Source organism: Alternaria ethzedia (assembly GCF_023757985.1).
Source record: "Alternaria ethzedia strain BMP 0044 chromosome Unknown scaffold_29, whole genome shotgun sequence".
Taxonomy (NCBI): Eukaryota; Fungi; Ascomycota; class Dothideomycetes; order Pleosporales; family Pleosporaceae; genus Alternaria; species Alternaria ethzedia.
In genome coordinates this window covers 161,051-178,188 of record NW_026056222.1, presented here as the reverse complement: position 1 = coordinate 178,188, position 17,138 = coordinate 161,051, and the positions used below count along the sequence as shown (strand labels likewise).

General features: G+C 44.4%; 6 protein-coding genes across 6 annotated transcripts; 3 read left to right on the top strand and 3 right to left on the bottom strand.

Annotated features, from left to right (window-relative positions):
• Positions 1–4,136: 4,136 nt before the first annotated feature.
• On the bottom strand, positions 4,137–5,325 carry J4E87_008800 (uncharacterized protein; the record flags this gene model as incomplete). The annotated part of the gene is made up of 3 exons (XM_049380384.1): positions 4,137–4,541; positions 4,591–4,747; positions 4,817–5,325. The coding sequence occupies 3 exons, from the start codon at positions 5,323–5,325 to the stop codon at positions 4,137–4,139; spliced, it is 1,071 nt and encodes a 356-aa protein (XP_049229881.1).
• Positions 5,326–6,181: 856 nt separating this feature from the next.
• Positions 6,182–7,834, top strand: J4E87_008799 (uncharacterized protein; the record flags this gene model as incomplete). Its single annotated transcript, XM_049380383.1, has 1 exon — positions 6,182–7,834. One exon carries the CDS (start codon positions 6,182–6,184, stop codon positions 7,832–7,834), a length of 1,653 nt encoding a protein of 550 aa, XP_049229880.1.
• A 4,210-nt stretch (positions 7,835–12,044) lies between these two features.
• J4E87_008798 (uncharacterized protein) lies at positions 12,045–12,905 on the bottom strand (the record flags this gene model as incomplete). The annotated part of the gene is made up of 1 exon (XM_049380382.1): positions 12,045–12,905. One exon carries the CDS (start codon positions 12,903–12,905, stop codon positions 12,045–12,047), a length of 861 nt encoding a protein of 286 aa, XP_049229879.1.
• A 485-nt stretch (positions 12,906–13,390) lies between these two features.
• J4E87_008797 (uncharacterized protein) lies at positions 13,391–13,875 on the bottom strand (the record flags this gene model as incomplete). Its single annotated transcript, XM_049380381.1, has 3 exons — positions 13,391–13,439; positions 13,494–13,646; positions 13,718–13,875. The coding sequence occupies 3 exons, from the start codon at positions 13,873–13,875 to the stop codon at positions 13,391–13,393; spliced, it is 360 nt and encodes a 119-aa protein (XP_049229878.1).
• A 202-nt stretch (positions 13,876–14,077) lies between these two features.
• J4E87_008796 (uncharacterized protein) lies at positions 14,078–15,241 on the top strand (the record flags this gene model as incomplete). The annotated part of the gene is made up of 1 exon (XM_049380380.1): positions 14,078–15,241. The coding sequence occupies one exon, from the start codon at positions 14,078–14,080 to the stop codon at positions 15,239–15,241; it is 1,164 nt and encodes a 387-aa protein (XP_049229877.1).
• A 630-nt stretch (positions 15,242–15,871) lies between these two features.
• Positions 15,872–17,073, top strand: J4E87_008795 (uncharacterized protein; the record flags this gene model as incomplete). The annotated part of the gene is made up of 3 exons (XM_049380379.1): positions 15,872–16,480; positions 16,536–16,873; positions 16,929–17,073. 3 exons carry the CDS (start codon positions 15,872–15,874, stop codon positions 17,071–17,073), a joined length of 1,092 nt encoding a protein of 363 aa, XP_049229876.1.
• Positions 17,074–17,138: the final 65 nt, after the last annotated feature.

Sequence of the window (17,138 nt, the reverse complement as noted above, 5' to 3'; positions counted from 1 at the left end):
TAATACTAGTTTATAAAGTTTTTAGAAATTTTATAAAGAGCGCGCGTAGTAGTATAAACTAAGTACTAATTCTTAAGCTTAGTTTAAATTTACTTATTAGTAATAGCTATACTATTACTAATCTTAGTAAGATAGTATATATATAGAAGAGAAAAATACTCTAGATAATAATACTCTAACTATACTAGATTATTAAAGTTAATAGTAGTAGCTATAATAAAGTTAAAGAAATAAGTTATACTTAGAATATAGATATTAGCGTTAGCGTATAGTAAAGCCTAAGTAATTTTCTTATTATTATATTTATAGTATAATAGTATACTATTCTTTTAATTAGTAAGTATATAGTACTTAAAATTAGTATTAATAAAAAAAGATATAAAGAGTAAGTTATAGTAGATATTAGGCGTATAATAGATATTACTTAGCTAAAAAATAAAATAAAAGCTATTATAATTAGTAATAATAAACTTAATATTATTTTTTCTAGTAATCTTAAGTTATAAGCCTTACTTATAGACTCTAATATACTTAGTATAGTACTTAAAATAAGAAAATAAAGAGAAATTATTTATAATATAGTAAAAAGCACTACTATTAAAAATCTAGAAATTAAATATAAAAATAGTAAAAGAAGTTATAGCTATAAATATATATATATTAAAACTATTAACTATATCTAAACTTAATATATATCTATTAACTTTATAGTTAGTCTCTCTTATATAAGTAAAATACTTATAGTTCTAAGAGAAATTAGCGCTAGTTATAAGTATAAAGTAAATATATATATAGTTAAGGTTTAGGTAGCTAATATTAAAATAATTAAAATTAGAAGTATTCTAAGATAGAGAAAGGTTATACGTAGAAGTAATTATATAGTTAAGATAATTAGAGAAGAATATATTATTATTATTATTAATAAAAGTAAAATCTATATTAGAAGTAGAAATAAATAAAGTATTCTTATAAGCCTTTTTATAATAAGTAGCTTTAATATAACTTAGCTTCTTATAGAAGGTATATATAAATATATTAGGTTTATCTATTTAGGTAGAGTGTTAATACAAAGTAGAGTAATAAAACGTAGTTAGTAACTCTATATAGTAATCTTAATATAGGTATATTTTTTAAATACTTTATACTTACTATATATAGCTATAAGTATTAATAAAACTCTTTTTCTAATATTTACTATAAATATAAATAGTAATAATATACTTATAGAGAGTAATAGTAATAGAAGGCGTCTCTAGTAAACTTAAAAATAAACTTAGAAGTAGTAATAAGAGAGCTATAAAGCTATAGAGCTAAAGAAATATTAAAATATTCTTAAAAGTTAATATAGAAGCTTTCTAAGAGAAAGCTCTTAGTACCTAGATAGAGATCTTAGTAGAAAAGGTAGAAGTTAGAGTAGAAGTTAGAGCGTAGTATAATATAGTCTTTCTCTTACTTATAAGTATAGATAAGTAGAATTTTAGATAGGTATAAGTAAACTTTAAGTCTAGAGTAATATTAAATTATAGTACTATACTACTATAAAATATAAAAAAATATTTACGTAAGTAAACTATAGTATAGAGAATAGTAGCTTAGAAAGAATTATAAAAAGCTTTATATATAGAGAATACTTTTCTTTTTCTTCTTTTTCTTTATCTAATAACTTTCTATTTTAAAAAACTTTTTACATCTCTAAGAACTCTATATACTAAGATACTACTTTAACTAAACTTAATACTAATACTAATATTCTCTTAAAGATATTTCTCTTTATAATAAATAATATTATAATTAGTACTTCTAATAACTTCTTTAAGAAGCGTTTTATTATTAAGTATATAATAGCTCTTACTATACTAATTATAGTAGTAAGTAACTATAAGAATAGTTTAAGTACTATTTTAAGTAAAACTATTTTTCTTATTAAGAGCGTAATAATATTTACTATTAGAAATATATAAAAGAATCTAAGTACTACTAAGTTTAACTTAGAAGTAAAGAAAATACTAGAAATACTTAATAGTAGCTCTAGTATGTTAGTTATTCTTCTTATACTAAGTAGACTATTTATAAAGTAGAAGCTAGATCTCTTACGCGCTAAATAAAAATTTATAGATATATAGTATATATAGCTTTAGTAGATAGAGGCTAAGCTTTTTAAAGTACTACTAGTAGCTCTAATAGTAAAAAAATATAACTTTATTAAGACTATATTATATAGTATATATAATAGATAAAAGGTAAAGATTCTTTATTATTTCTATTAAGTATATAATTATTAAGCTAAAGTATAAATAGCACTTTATAAAGAAGCCTATATTAGATAGATATAGTATACTATTATAAATAACCTAAGTATTATTATAAAATTTAAACTATAGCTATAAAAGCTTAGAAGTTATTAGTATAGATAGAGAATAAGTAAGTAGATAGGTAAGTAAGTAAGAGTAAATATAGATAGTAAGTAGTAGTTGCGTAATATAGCTAATATAGCTAGACTTATAAGTAATTATATATAAAATATAAATTACTAGTATTTATATAGGTATTATATAAATATTATATAAGTATCTTAAGTTATCTTAAAGGCTTTATACTAGTAATAGGCTTACTTAGTTTCTTTTTAGTACTACGTAATTATATAAAGCTAGTACTAGTACTAGTTAATAGTTTAGATAGCTATTAGTAATATATAATAAATATAAAGTAGTTAGCTTATTATAATTATATACGTATTAATTATTATAAAAGTAGTATAAATATAAGTATTATAAGTTATAAATCTAGACTTATATTAGAGATTTTTAAGTTTACTATTAGGTTTAATATAGTAACGCGTTATTACGTAATTACGTAATTATATAATTACGTAATTATATAATTATTTAATTTCTAAAAAAGTACACTATAGGCTCTATCTCTTAGGCCTAAAGAGGTTAGGTTTATCTATATAATAGTAAGTATTAATAAAGTAACTAATATTACTATAGTATAAGTATATAAGTAAAGTAAACTTATTAAAAATATTATTAATAAAGTAAATATTATACTAGTTAGTAGTAAAATCTTTATAAAAGTACTTATTTTTTAAAATAGTCTACTTATTCTTATTCTTATTATAGTAGTTAAAAAAAAAAGTTTTATAAATTTTAAAAATATTAGTAGTAATAAAAGTACTATAGTAGTTAAGCTTCTAATAGTTTAAAAAAGAGTTATACTAGTAAAAAAAAACTTTATTAATTTTATTAATAAGTTAGTTATATAATATAGTTTTACTAGCGTTATTAAAGTTATAGTATAAGCTTTTATACTAAGTAAGAAAAGGCTAAATAGCTATAAAGTTAGTTATAGTAATATTATTAAGCTTAGTTAAAGTATAGTTTACTAAGATATTCTTAGAAGCTTTATTATTAAGCTAAATAGTACTATATATAAAGTAAAAGTTAAAAGTATTTTTTTTATTAAGTTTATACTAAATTTATAGCTTAATAAAAGTATAAAAAAAAGTAATAGTAAAGTATATAGCTTTATTATACTTTTTTTACTTCTAAAAAGTATAATTATAAATAGTAAGCTTATTTATAGTATTAGTTAAAATAGAAACTAGTATAGTAGTATATAAGTTAATATTAGACTTAAAGTATATAATCTAAAAAGTAATATAAAAGAAAAAATTAAGCTTTTTAAAGTTATTAATAGTACTATTATAGTATACTATATATTTATAAATAAAGTAAATATTAATAAAAGTCTTAGTTTACTTATAATAGTTATTAAAGCTAGTAAGCTTTTTAAAATTCTTATCTAAAGTAGTAGTAATACTATTAATAGTAAATATTATAGTAAATAAGTAAGTATAGAATATAAAAAGAAAGAAAAAAAGTTTAAATTTATAGTAGTTAGTATACTAAAAAGTCTAATAACTTAGTTATATAATAGTAATACTAAAGAAATTCTTATTATATAACTATAATATAAAGTAAAGTAGTAGCTAAATTATATATAGTAGCGTAAAGGCTTATAACTTATAAAATAAGAAGAGATATAATTATTCTATAGAAGAGAGAGAAAGCCTTATATATAAATAATACTAGAGTAACGCTAGTGCTAGCGTAGGTGAATCACGTGATAGGATCCTAACTAACACAAGGTGCGCCACGACTGCAGTAGATACCCGCGGCCACGTTGTATCTCGAGGTACCAGTGATGTTTTCCCAGGTAATGTCGCTAATCTTCAAGCGGCTTGAATCGCAATTCTGGTAGCTGTAGATGCACGGGGAGACGTATATAGGCTGATTGACGTCCTGAAACTTGATGTTGCGGAAGGTGACGTTCTTCACATGGCCTTGGCCAGGGTATGTCTTGATCCAGGCCGCGTTGGAACTATGAATGGCAGTAATGTCTTCGAAGAGTACGTTGTCTACAGTCTCGGGAACGTTCGTGGGATTGCCCATTGAGCCAATCACCATGGCGCCAGACTCGTAGCAGGTGGCATTCTTAACATGGATGTTCTTGCTGTTGCCTTTAACCGATATGCAGTCCTTCGAATAGATTAGATATAGCACAGACACGAGATCGATGAGGACTTACATCGCCACACGTCACCACCCAGTTTTTGAGAACAATATCTTGGGAGTTCCAGCTATCGAAGCCATCAGTATTGACGGTACCCCACTGGGAGGATGAAGTGGCGTTCATGTCAAGATTTGTCATCGTGATGTTTTGCGAGTAGGCGACGAATGTATGCCTGTTGTGCGGTTAGCAATAGGCTCTAGGACGGGCAACTACGGTTCCTCGTGTCGTTGAAGAGACGTACCAGAACTGCGACTGCCTCCAAGTGATTCCATCAATCCACACGTTCTTTGCATGCCAGAGTGTCAGACTGATGGGCCTACCGGCCATGTTGCTCCCATCACGGTTTACGTCGTACCACTTCTGCCCATTGCCAAAGAAGAGTGCTTCACCGTGACCTTGCAGAGTGAAGTTCTCACCGCCAAGACGGAATGCTGTACTTCGCTGAGAATATGTCACACTAACGCTGTTGCGTACCCAGTACTGAATATCGTCGCTCCAGGTTAGTTTACCGCGGATGGAGATGTCACAGTTGTTAAGGTCCAGGACGTCCATGACTTTGGCGATGGTGTAGTCACCTTTCGTGATCTCAATCTGACCGTTCTTGCCACATTGCTTGAAGGCGTCCATGATGAACGGGCTGTCATCCTTGGTGCCGGACGGAGTGACGGTGCAGAGGGTGCCAGTCTTGGTCATACCAGCAAGCGCTGGTACAAGGAGAAGCCAAAGATGAAGTAAAGCGAGCTGAATCATTTTGTCGACTTCGAACAGAGTCCTGTAGAGTAAGGAACAGTGGAGAAAAGCTAAGATACTCAAGCTTTATGAAAGCTTGTACGGTGGGACCGTTGCGCCCCGCAAGCAGGTGTCATCCTACAGACTATACGCATGGAGTAATCTGAGAAATTCTACCATTGGTGCAAGTATTGTCTGAGATGGTAGTTTCTCCGTGCGAGTGCCCGTACCACCGGATGTTGTTCGGCTCTTGAGCTCTGAGCAATCTAATAGATGAACAGGCCGGGATATCGCTGTGGGGAGCGAAGAAGTGTGTCGGAAAGCTCTATGCGAAGAGCAGATCAAGCTGGGGATGGACTTCTCGATGGCGCATGACTGGGTATCCGAATGAGATCTGGTGTCCGGCCAATGATGAAGACTGGGACATCAGGAGCCCTTGTGAGATCAGATCCCGAGGAGGGCTAACGGAGTAAGATAATCCGCAGTTACAGCCTACTGAACGAGGCCTCTAAAGGTGACCCGTGGGAAGACCAGATCGATAATGTTTGAGTCGTTGTTGAAACCGAGTTTTGAGATTGGTACGATGATCATGCTTGGGAATCGAGTATGCGCCATATGAGTAGGGGCGAGACGTCAAATCAAATGAGAGCGGGATACGCGAGAAGGATCGACTGCATTGCAGATGTGTCGTATACAACCACAAAATTAGGTTGTGTAGAGAAGGAGAGGATGTAGGAAACGCGGCACCGGTACTTGGTGCCAAGCCCGCGTCATTGGCTGGTTCCGAGCTTCCTCACGGCTCAAAGTCGGCAGCGCCATCTCGACCAGGCAATTGTGCAGCCATTGAGTGTCGCATGGGCTGCCTATCACACCCATGATGATGAATTCCGCCGCGAATATGCGTGCTCTACGCGTACGGCCATCGATACCGCGCTGCCGCCCCTCACATCGCCCGTTTCAGCACCCCAGAAGACAAGCCACGACGGCCACGGAAGCCGCGACCAACGTTGGATCGGCTGGTACCCGTACCAAGAACCTCGTATACGGCACCCTCCTGACGCTCGGTGGTACCTTTGGCTACCTCTACGTCACCGACACGCGCGCAAGCATCCACGAATGGCTTGTTGTACCTGCGCTGCGACAAATATACCCAGATGGCGAAGAGGCGCATCATGCTGGAACACATATGCTCAAGGTGCTGCACAGCTTTGGCTTGAACCCTAGGGAACGCGGCGTGGCTGACTCCCAGGGTGATCTGGCTGTCGAAGTCTTTGGACACACACTGAACAACCCGATTGGAACATCTGCTGGCATTGACAAGGGCGCCGAAATACCGACACCGCTGTTCGAGCTCGGAGCAGGAGTGGTAGAGGTGGGAGCTGTCACGCTGCTGCCACAGGAGGGCAACCCCAAGCCCCGTGTCTTCAGGATACCCAGCCAGAACGCCCTCATCAACCGCTACGGCTTCAACTCGGAAGGCGCCGAGCTGGTCGCCTCACGGCTACGACAACGCGTCAGGGAATTCGCATACCACGCTGGCCTTGGACTAGGTGAAGACGCCGAACGCCAGGTCCTCGACGGTGAAGCTGGCGTTCCACCGGGCTCGCTGCTCAAGGGGCGTCTAATGGCTGTGCAGGTTGCGAAGAACAAGACGACCTCCGAGAACGACATCGATGCTGTAGTACGCGACTATGCCACCGCCGTGGGTCATGTTGGGAAGTACGCCGATATTCTAGTAGTCAACGTCTCCTCGCCCAACACACCTGGTCTTCGCACTCTCCAAAACGTCGAGCCCTTGACGCGGTTGCTCTCCGGAGTAGTAGGCGCCGTCAAGAAGATCGACCGCAAAACAAAGCCTGTTGTTATGGTCAAAGTCAGCCCCGATGAGGACTCGGAAGAGCAGGTGTCAGGCATCTGTGAGGCAGTCTGGGACTCCGGTGTGGATGGTGTCATCGTTGGCAACACCACGAAGAAGCGACCAGACCCACTGCCGAAGGGCTACCTACTTCCACAATCAGAAGCAAAGTTGCTTCTCGAACAGGGAGGCTACTCAGGTCCCCAAACTTTCGAGCGCACACTTTCGCTTGTCAGCAGGTACAGGAAAGCGCTTGACGAAGGCCCAAAGCACATTGCACCACCGTCAGAAGCACGCACCGACGAGCCAACCGCTGGCCAGAGCACAGACGACAAGCCCTCTATTGGGTCTTCGAAAACCAAGCCAACGCTCGATCTCGACCAACCGTCTCCAACACAACTTTCTTCCAACGTCGACGATCTTTCCGAATCAGCACCTACAATGACCCTTCACTCTACACCCAGGACTGCGCCAGCACCAAACGCACCACGCAAGATTATATTCGCGACGGGCGGCATCACAAATGGTCGGCAGGCGAGAGAGATCCTCGATGCGGGAGCGAGTGTGGCACAGGTATACACTGCTATGATCTATGGCGGTGCAGGCATAATCAGCAAGATCAAGCAGGAGATGAGGGATGATGCAAAGGAGCAGAAGACGATCACCAAGCGGTAGCCAGAAGAAGCGTGGGTAGGCATTGTATGTATACACTGTCTTTTCTAAATGCATTACTCAATTCGTGAGAGCAGCCTTCACTCTACGAGCCAAATATGCAGTGGGACACTCGTGACGCAAACATGTCCACCAATTCAAGACGCCGCTGGCTGACTCTCATTCGCCAGCCAGTCTACTACCTCTGCCGCCAATTTCATGAAATCCAGCGGCTCAGGAGGAACTATAATCTTCCCGTTAAGTACTAGCCTCAGTAGAAGCTTGATGCTGCCGCACGACTTGAGTTCTGCCCGTAAGCCCTGTCGCTTCGCTTCGCTCGCAATCAAGATGGTTACCATGGCACCATCAGTAAGACAGAAGTGGCTCTGCTTCATCTTGTGTCTTGCACGTAGTGCAAAAGATGCCTTACTTTCACACTGCTTAAGAACTTGCGCGTCTATCGAAACACCCGCATCAACCAGGTGGCGGGTCATAAGGAAGTGAGTCGTTGCCCTGTCTGCAAAAGTTGTCATACCTTCGACGAGATGTTGTGATCCGATATGGGCGCCGTAGCTTCTGAGGACATCGACCAACTTTCGATGTCCGTAACGAGCTGCTTCCAGTGATGTTTGTTGAATGAGATGATCCCGATTAAAAAGCACGAAATCGCCACCAAGTATGCGGCATACGAGTTCGGAATGTCCAGCTTCGCAAGCTTCTTTTAACGCGTACTGCAAATCGCTGTGGTGATCCCCTGGATTGCGTTTCGGGATATCGTCCTTCAAAATCGTCACGAGGGTTTCGGTTTTGCCGTTTTGTGCTCCATCGGTAATCAACTTTTTCCAAATCTCCGGAATTCGGGCTTCACGGCGAGTGACGAAAAATTCTAGTAACATTCGCACTGATTCTGTGTCTCCAGCTTTCATGGCATGGCACACCGCAGTCTCGAATGTGACGAGAATCCAGTCACGTTCCCGCGCTCCAAGAGTCGGGAAATCATGTCTTGCAAGCTCTACAAGCTTGCGAACCATTGGAGTGTGGCCACACACTGCAGCTGCTTTGATCGGGCCAGTGAGTATGCCAGAAGTGTACCCCAGAGGGTCTGCCCCTTGTGCTATGAAATGATCGACAGCTTCGATATTTCCCACAGCGGCCGCCGCGGTCAAAAGATCTACCGAGGTTATCGGCGTTGCAGAGTGCTTCAAATCTTTCCTTCGATCGTTATCCATTGTATCTGGGGGTAAGAAGTCCGGCTTGCTGGAATATTTGTCGGAACCATCTCGCAGTATTTCCATGCCTGGTCTTAGGACGCTATAGGTGAGACATATATCACTAAGATAGGCTTTGCGCACAGTAGTGTCAATGACATCGTTTGTGGGGTTCGCAAATTGCATCATCTCGTCAGTAAGTTTGTCTGTTGTCGATATTCCGTTAGCAATTTGGACTCGACTTTTCGCCAAAAAACATTTTCTCACTTACTGAGGCACTTGGTCAAGTCCCGGTTCATACCACGATTGCGCATACAATGATTCATGTGCAAAGTATGCGAATTCTTTCGGAGGAAAGTTGGTGGTCCGTTATCATGACGGTCATCAACTTCCGGCTCGATGTTGCGGAGATATGTCTCGTAGACGATTGCCGGAGTTTGCGCCAACAGTACGTGGTCGATCGCATTTCGAAACGTCCCTAAAGACGCATTAGTCGCGAACAAACAATGCCGATGCAAAGTGAAGAATTAATATGAACCTGCTCAGATCTCTATCAAAGCAATCGAGTATGTACTTACGAGACACGATGCGAGCACGAAAGCTCTCGTGGAGCGGGACGGTATCGACGTACACTTTCAGGATTGGGTCGAAGAGCTCCGCAGGTAGGGTTTGGATTAACGTCATGGTGAAGGTAGCACGATTTACTTGGACTGTGTCTTGTTTGATAGCTACATGTGTCGTGCTACGACATAGGAAGCGGGGAAGGGGCTTGTTGGATTCTTATCGATGAAACTTGCAGGGTTCGGAACACCTCGCACGTCCCTAGGTAAACAAAGGGTCCCTTGGTGAGGTAAGCGAGACGCGACTATGGGCGAGATCCTTTTGAGTGCGCGCTCGTCTCGTAATAATCCAATTGCGATAACTCTAAGGGGTACTTTACGTAGTTAGGTATGTAATAACTCTAACTTGCCGACGAATGCTGCGCTGGTACGTCTCCATGTAGATCCGAGCTCGTCACGGTCACTCGATTTGCAATGCAACGGCTTAACTCTCATCAAATTTCAGATAGAATTTGACGCTCTTCCATCTCGATAGATCTCTTGATGTCGGTTATGATGGGAGATAATGCACGACGAGGTGAGCCGTCATCTCTTCACGATGACGTCAGACATCATCACATCGGCTACATCTGTGCACGTCCTCTAAGAAGCTGGCGATAGATGGGCGGCCCAATTCGATCGCGATGCAAAATCAACACCTTCATTCCAGACTGATATCAGCGCTCTTGATACCACCATGGATACACATGCGAGACCTGTGGCGCCAGAGAGTACAATGCGTCCAGACACAACGGATGCCGCATTGCTGCAGCGTTATGTGCCTTCTATATACCGCTCCGGAACTGTTCAGCAAACTGGTCGATTACATCCTAGTCAAGTTAGAGAAATCCTGGAATCCCTCGATACCTACAATCAGCGCATCCAATACCACCCATATGATCCTCAAGCCTGGTTCGAGCGTGGCCGTCGCATGTGGATGCTCAACTTCCCTGAGCTCGCAGTCGGCGACATGTACAAAGCGAAACTACTGCAAGCAGGCGATCCGGATGCCAATAAAGATCTAAGAGAATCGGTGTATGAGCTGCTCGCAGTTGCTTTACAAGCTTGTCATTGTCAATGGGACGCAGTCGAGATACTGGAAGAGTCGATAATGCACGCTCGGCCCTTGTGGTGTGAGAAGGCTACAGAGAGAGCTGAAGCCCTGCGCGCGCTTCTGAAGCGAAAAGAGGAGGCTGCAAGGGCTCTTGGCGGCACACCTCATGAGATACAAGATAGAGTGAGAGATGGCGGAGTGCTTACAGTAGAATATCTATGGACCATTGAGCGCCATCTGACGCGTTCATCAGAGCTCATTGAGTTGATAAACGAGGAGCTCAGTGAGACCGGCAACGACGCACCATGTTATCTTGGTAGAAGTACCTTGGCAAAAGACCCAGGCGAAGACATGTTGGGTATGTTTGCGGCTCGCGACATAAGGGCCGGCGAATGTATACTTACAGACCGTACCGCAACCGGTGTATGCAGCACCCCGCCACCACATTCCTGTTTCAATTGCTATGCGCGCTTACCGGATGCTCCAAAGGGAATCACGTGCTGTTCCGATAGCTACTGCTCCGACGAATGTCTCCGCCTCGCGATGAGCACCTATCATAGAGTTTTATGCGGTAAAGACTTTGAATGGCTCCAGGCACCCGCTAGAGGCTTGACGCACAACGCCTCACCTCTCCGACCTCTCCTCATGTTACGATTGCTGGCAACATGCGTTCAAGCTGGTGTTGAAAAGTCCCCGTTAGATCACCCGCTGATTGCGCGTCTCAAGCCTCTCGCCAACAAAGATCATCTTGATGTCTTCACACTCAATGAATCCATCATCATCCCATTCAAGATATTAGAGCAACTCGGTGTGGACGTCTTCGCAAACCGCAACTTCGATACTGAGGTTCTTCATTCCATCTGGACGCGTCTAGCCAATAATAAAGCTGGTTCCCTAGACCCCCAGCTTGGCTTCGTTGACGAAATCACACCTCATCTACCGCTGTTCAATCACAGTTGCGCACCGAACGTGGAGTGGAGAAGGGAACATGGAAGTACGACAGTACGCTTTTTCGCGATCAAGCCACTGACGGCAGGAGACGAATTGTTTTGCAGCTATGTGAACGTTCATGGCATACCGGTGGAGCAGAGACAGGACTTGCTGTCGCCATGGTTCGAAGGGCCGTGTCTGTGTTCCAGATGCACAGAGGAGATGGCCTAGGTATGATTTCAGGTGATTACTACGTCACACGTAGATGTAGGCAGACAGTGCATATTGATGATTGTGAGACGGGCAACTAGTCTAATTATCCAACTGATGTCTATCAACGAGATCGCTGTAATCTCTCGTCATGGAGTCTTGAATCCATGAGCCGTGGCCGTGACTTTTGCGTAGAGCTTTGTTCGTCCAACATATCTTTGAAGGCTCCGAGATCACTTCTTCACGTTCTTGTCAGGCCAGATGAAGTTGCTGGCATCGCCACGCTTCAACGATTCCACACCTGGCGGAACGCTGGGCTGCCGCGTAGGATGCACTTTGTCATCCATATCACTTCCCTTCTTTGCTGTGGCTTGTCCCAGCCCTCTTAATACACTTCTACCAAATCTTGTGCCCTCGCTCTTCCGCTTGTAGACGTCGGGCTTGGAGTTCACGTCCTGAGGCTTGGGTAGCTCCAATTTGCGCGGCTTAGGCTTCTCTGCACCCTTTTCTGCAACCTTGTCAAGTGTCTCTATCAGCTTCTGCCCGTTGCCCGTCTTGTCTTGATATTCCCGGGCGAGTGAAAAGTCGTCTTCTTTGAACAGCAACACCGCGTTGTTGGGTTCGAGGGCGAAGATGCCCCTCGTCGTGAGCGCTGCGAGGGCCCTATCTCCCATGTAGGCGTCTTGGAAGATATCGGCAGTGATGGCTAGCCTAATGATGTTTGACCAGGACTGTTCGATGGCCAGCGAGTCGACGGATGTGAACTGCGATTTGAGATATAGTTTCACCATGAAGAGGTCGGGGAGGGAGAGATGCAAGTATCGTTGTGATGGTTCGAGAGTGCAGACATGATTAAGGAGTTTAGAAGACCTGGGCATGTCGGCGATGAAGATGTGGTGACGAGTCTCTCGATGGGGACCAAGTAGGATCGTGATACGGTCGTCGTAGACGACTCCGGCTTCGTGCGCTGTTACAAAATCCCAGTCCTCATCGGCTCCATCGGGCGTGCCATTGTCATCTGCGCGTGGCAAGGTGCCTGTGTCGACAGGCGTCGCATTCTTCAGGCTAACGAACAAGTTGGTGATGAAAGACATTGCGCTATGTCGTCGCCAAAGGTTGCGCCGGCTGGCAAGGGTCGGTTATGGACAGATACAGCGAACGGTTGGGAGGGTTAGTAGAGTTGAAATATGGAAGGGCTGTAGGCGCTGGGCGCAGTTGACGACAAGGCGCACTGCCTGGTCCAGGTGGCGCGTTTCGACGCGCGGGAGAATGCACGACAAAATGGGCGGGGTGTCACTTTCACGGGTCCAGTGGAACCCAAGTAATCACAACGTATTGTGAACCACACTTTTGGAAGTCTATCACAGGGTGTCCCCTCGTCAGCACTTTAAACCCACCTTATCTCGGCATGTACACGCGCAACGGTCCTCCCGCAACGATATGTCACCGTTTGAAGCCTTGGAATGTACGTCGCGTCACAGTTTCAAACACAACGAAAGATATCATTTGGAGACAGCGTTTCCTTAGCCTGCCAACGATTTGTGGATTTATATGTACATGTCCAGCGCGGTATGCAAGTCTATTTCGTCTCGTGTTCGGGCGTGATTGCAAAGGTAGGGCGAACGAATCTGCCATCGTGAATTAGCCAAAGTTGTCTACAAAGCCAAGTCTTCAAACCATACCTGTCGCTGTTGTAGACCCTGGTCTCTGTGCCGAGTAGCTCCTTCTCTCTCGCCTTATCTGCGAGGTGCCTTCGTACTTGATCGCGGTCTTCTTCGGCTTGCAGCGCGGGGATGAGGTGTATCCGCGCCCACATCTTCTCGCGCGCGAGTTCGCTGCGACTTGTCAGCACTTTCGCTCATACATCTCAAGACTCGCGAGTCTCCTCTCGAGGGCAGGCGCGTACTTGTGCTCTCTGATACCCTGTCCAACTCTCCAGAATCCGTAGGTCATGAGTGCCGCGGTTCCGAAAAGGTATGCGGCGGGGCGGAAGCCTCGTACGGGCAGGTTGCGCTTGTATTGTACGGGGCTGTAGCCGCCCGTTGGCGGCATATCCTGCGGCATGTTGGGCGATTATTCGTGGCTCAATGGGTATTCGAAGTTGTCGTCGATGCGGAGACGTGCAGTGAGGTTCGAGCTCGGGAACCCGCGATGACAGGGATCTGGCTTGGCGCGCTAGCAAGTGAGTGAGCATAATTTTGTCGACGCTGAGTGGGTGGAAGGCAGCACTCTTGATTTTCACAAACCGAGGAAACTTTATTCGAAGATGGATTCCGAAGAGCGTCCTGCGAAGTTGCGCAAGCTAGAGCATGCGGATAGCATTGAGGATGTGGCAGAAGCACCTACAATTCCGACACCAAACGAACAACTACCTGTCGCAGCGGAAAACAGCAATCAAGCCGACGCCGTAGAATCTGTCGGAACACCGGCTGGGAGTGAGAATGCGGAGCCAAAGCTATCAAAAAACCAGCTCAAAAAGCAAAGGCGGCTCGAGCGCTGGGAAGCCGGCCGCGAAGATCGCAAACTCAAGCGAAAAGAGAAAGTCAAAGAGAAGAAAGAGCGAAGGCGAGAAGAGTGGGCGCAGATGCCTACCGACGAGAATGGCAAGAGACCAAGGCCGCCAGCTTCGCGACCTCCTCGGCAAGCAACTGGAAAACAAGTACCAATAACAGTAATCTTCGACTGCGATTTCGAAGAGCTGATGTTTGACAACGAGCTCAAGAGCTTGGGACTTCAGATTACGAGGTGTTACAGCGATAACCGAAAGGCGAACTTCAGGACCCATCTAGCTTTGAGCAGCTTCGGTGGAAAGATGAAGGAGCGTTTCGATGGCATTCTAGCAAAGCAGTACACGAGTTGGAAGGGGTTCCAGTTCTTCGAAGAAGATTTCGTTGAGGTTTCCGAAAAAGCGAAGGCGTGGATGTCAGGGCCAAACGGGGGAGAAGTTCTCGGCGCCTTGAAGACATCAGCAGAAGCCACTGGATCAGGCGATCAAGAACAACCTGATGCTGCAGCAGAGGAAGGCGAAGTCGTCTATCTTTCATCTGAGTCTGACAACGTTCTAACTCACTTGAAGCCCAACAGTACATACATTATCGGTGGACTGGTTGACAAGAACCGACACAAAGGCATATGTCACAAGCGCGCCGTGAACCGTGGGATCAAGACTGCAAAGCTACCTATTGGCGAATACCTCGAGATGAAAAGTCGGCAAGTCTTGGTCACGAACCATGTGCTAGAGATTATGCTCAAGTGGATGGAGTTTGGGGATTGGGGCAAGGCGTTCATGGCGGTCATGCCCGAAAGAAAGGGTGCTAAGCTTAAGAGCGATGGAGACGACGAGGAAGAAGACGCAGATGCTGCGGGAGATGAGCATTTGGATCGAGACCTCGCAGAAGCGACAAAGGAGGCAGACGCCGAGACTACATAGACCATCTGGGGCTTCATTTTGAGAGTGTAGAGACGCCGACACTAGTAGCATTCAATCAAGAATGGAACTCTCGGTACCTTCTCGAGCCGATGCGTGCTATGAGAAATGCGACTGAGGGTCGCGGGTATGACACGTGTTAACTATCACAGCGCAGAGATACCACCGCCAGGATCGAGCATTACTATCTCAACCAGAAACATCCTCGAGTTTTCGACTGACAATGGGGATCCTGGCTTGAATGCACGATGAATACGCGAGGTCAGCCCTACCGGGTAGCGGAGATCAAGCTTTCGCGCGACACGCTAGCAAGCTAAAGCGGTCAGGGCTCCGCAAGCTACACGTCGCGGTGCCAGAGGGTGAGGCAATCACAGAGCATACATCGCCGACATGTCCTGTGTTAGTATGCGCTCATCAGAGCCTTCGGATATGCATTCACCGCAACCACAGGCCTGCTTATGTAACAGCCACGTCCCATCCTGGTGGTGTCGTGAGGCTCCAAGCAGCTGTCAGCCCACTAATTTTGCGCAACGTCACAGCTACTCTGCCCTGCGACAGCCCCAGCACACCACCTCCAACACGCGACCCACATTAATTCAGGAACATTACTCCCATCGCAATTAGTTGCCGCTCATGTCGTACCCACCAGATACCCCGTCCTCTTCCCCGTTCCGCTCGCCCTCGTCGCAAACCTCACCGCCATCGCAGCGCTCTACACCCAACCGCTCGTCCTCATATTTCACCTATCCCGTCTCTTATGCAGTCTCGGGCATCCTGCGACGCTTGAACACGGACGCCATTCCCAAATCAGACGCGCAATCGAGATCGGAGAACAACAGCAACCGTAACAGCGCAAGCAACATACAAGCGCAGTTGCAGTCCACCGCATCTTCACTTTCACACACATTTGCGAACCTCGTCTCCTCCACCACCTCAGATATGAACTCGGTCTACCAGCCGCCACATCGGATAGCGAGCCCTTTCCAACCGCCTCCCTTGACACCGCTAAGTCTGAGAGGATGGGGAGGCAACATGCGAGAAAAGGGCAAGCTTCTGAGCACGGCGCTCGCTGAAGAGATCCGGCTCCTGCTTCCACCAAGGTTACAACTAGTGGATGAATGGAGTCTGGCATATAGTCTGGAGCAGAACGGTGTCAGCTTAGGCACACTATACAAGCAATCTGAAGACTATCTGGGCAAGAGAGGTGGCTTTGTGCTCGTGGTCAAAGACGGCAGCGGAGGTGTAAGTTTGCGAACCTCATGACGACCCCAGGACGAATGCTTACGTATCGCTATAGATCTTCGGCGCATATCTCTCCGACGCACCGCGGCCCTCCACATCATTTTACGGCAACGGCGAATGCTTTCTCTGGCGCGCGCACATACTCTCCGGGTTCTCAGACCTGCAGATGAACCTCCCACCACCCCCATCCGAGGACACGACGGACGCTGTGCGAATGACAACTATATCTTCACCGAAGAGGAAGGGCGATTCGCTAGCACCACCACAAAACGGTCGGGCCACTAAGAGTGGTGCGAGCACACCAGAGCGGATAAGGTTCAAGGCCTTTCCCTACAGCGGGGTGAATGACTACATGATCTTCTGCGAGCATAGCTACCTAAGTGTTGGCGGCGGGTAAGTAGCAACGTGTTGTTATCGTTAAGGACTCAGTGGACTGACGGTGTCGCAGTGACGGTCACTATGGCCTATGGCTAGACGACAACCTCGAAAAAGGCGTCTCCGATACGTGCCCGACGTTTGGCAACGAGCCCCTAAGTGACGATGGCAAGAAATTCGAGGTGATGGGCGTTGAGCTGTGGTACATTGGCGTATAGGAGCAGATCGTCTACGGACTTTCGCTGAGCAGAAACCTCGTAATATTTGGCACTGGCGGCATTTC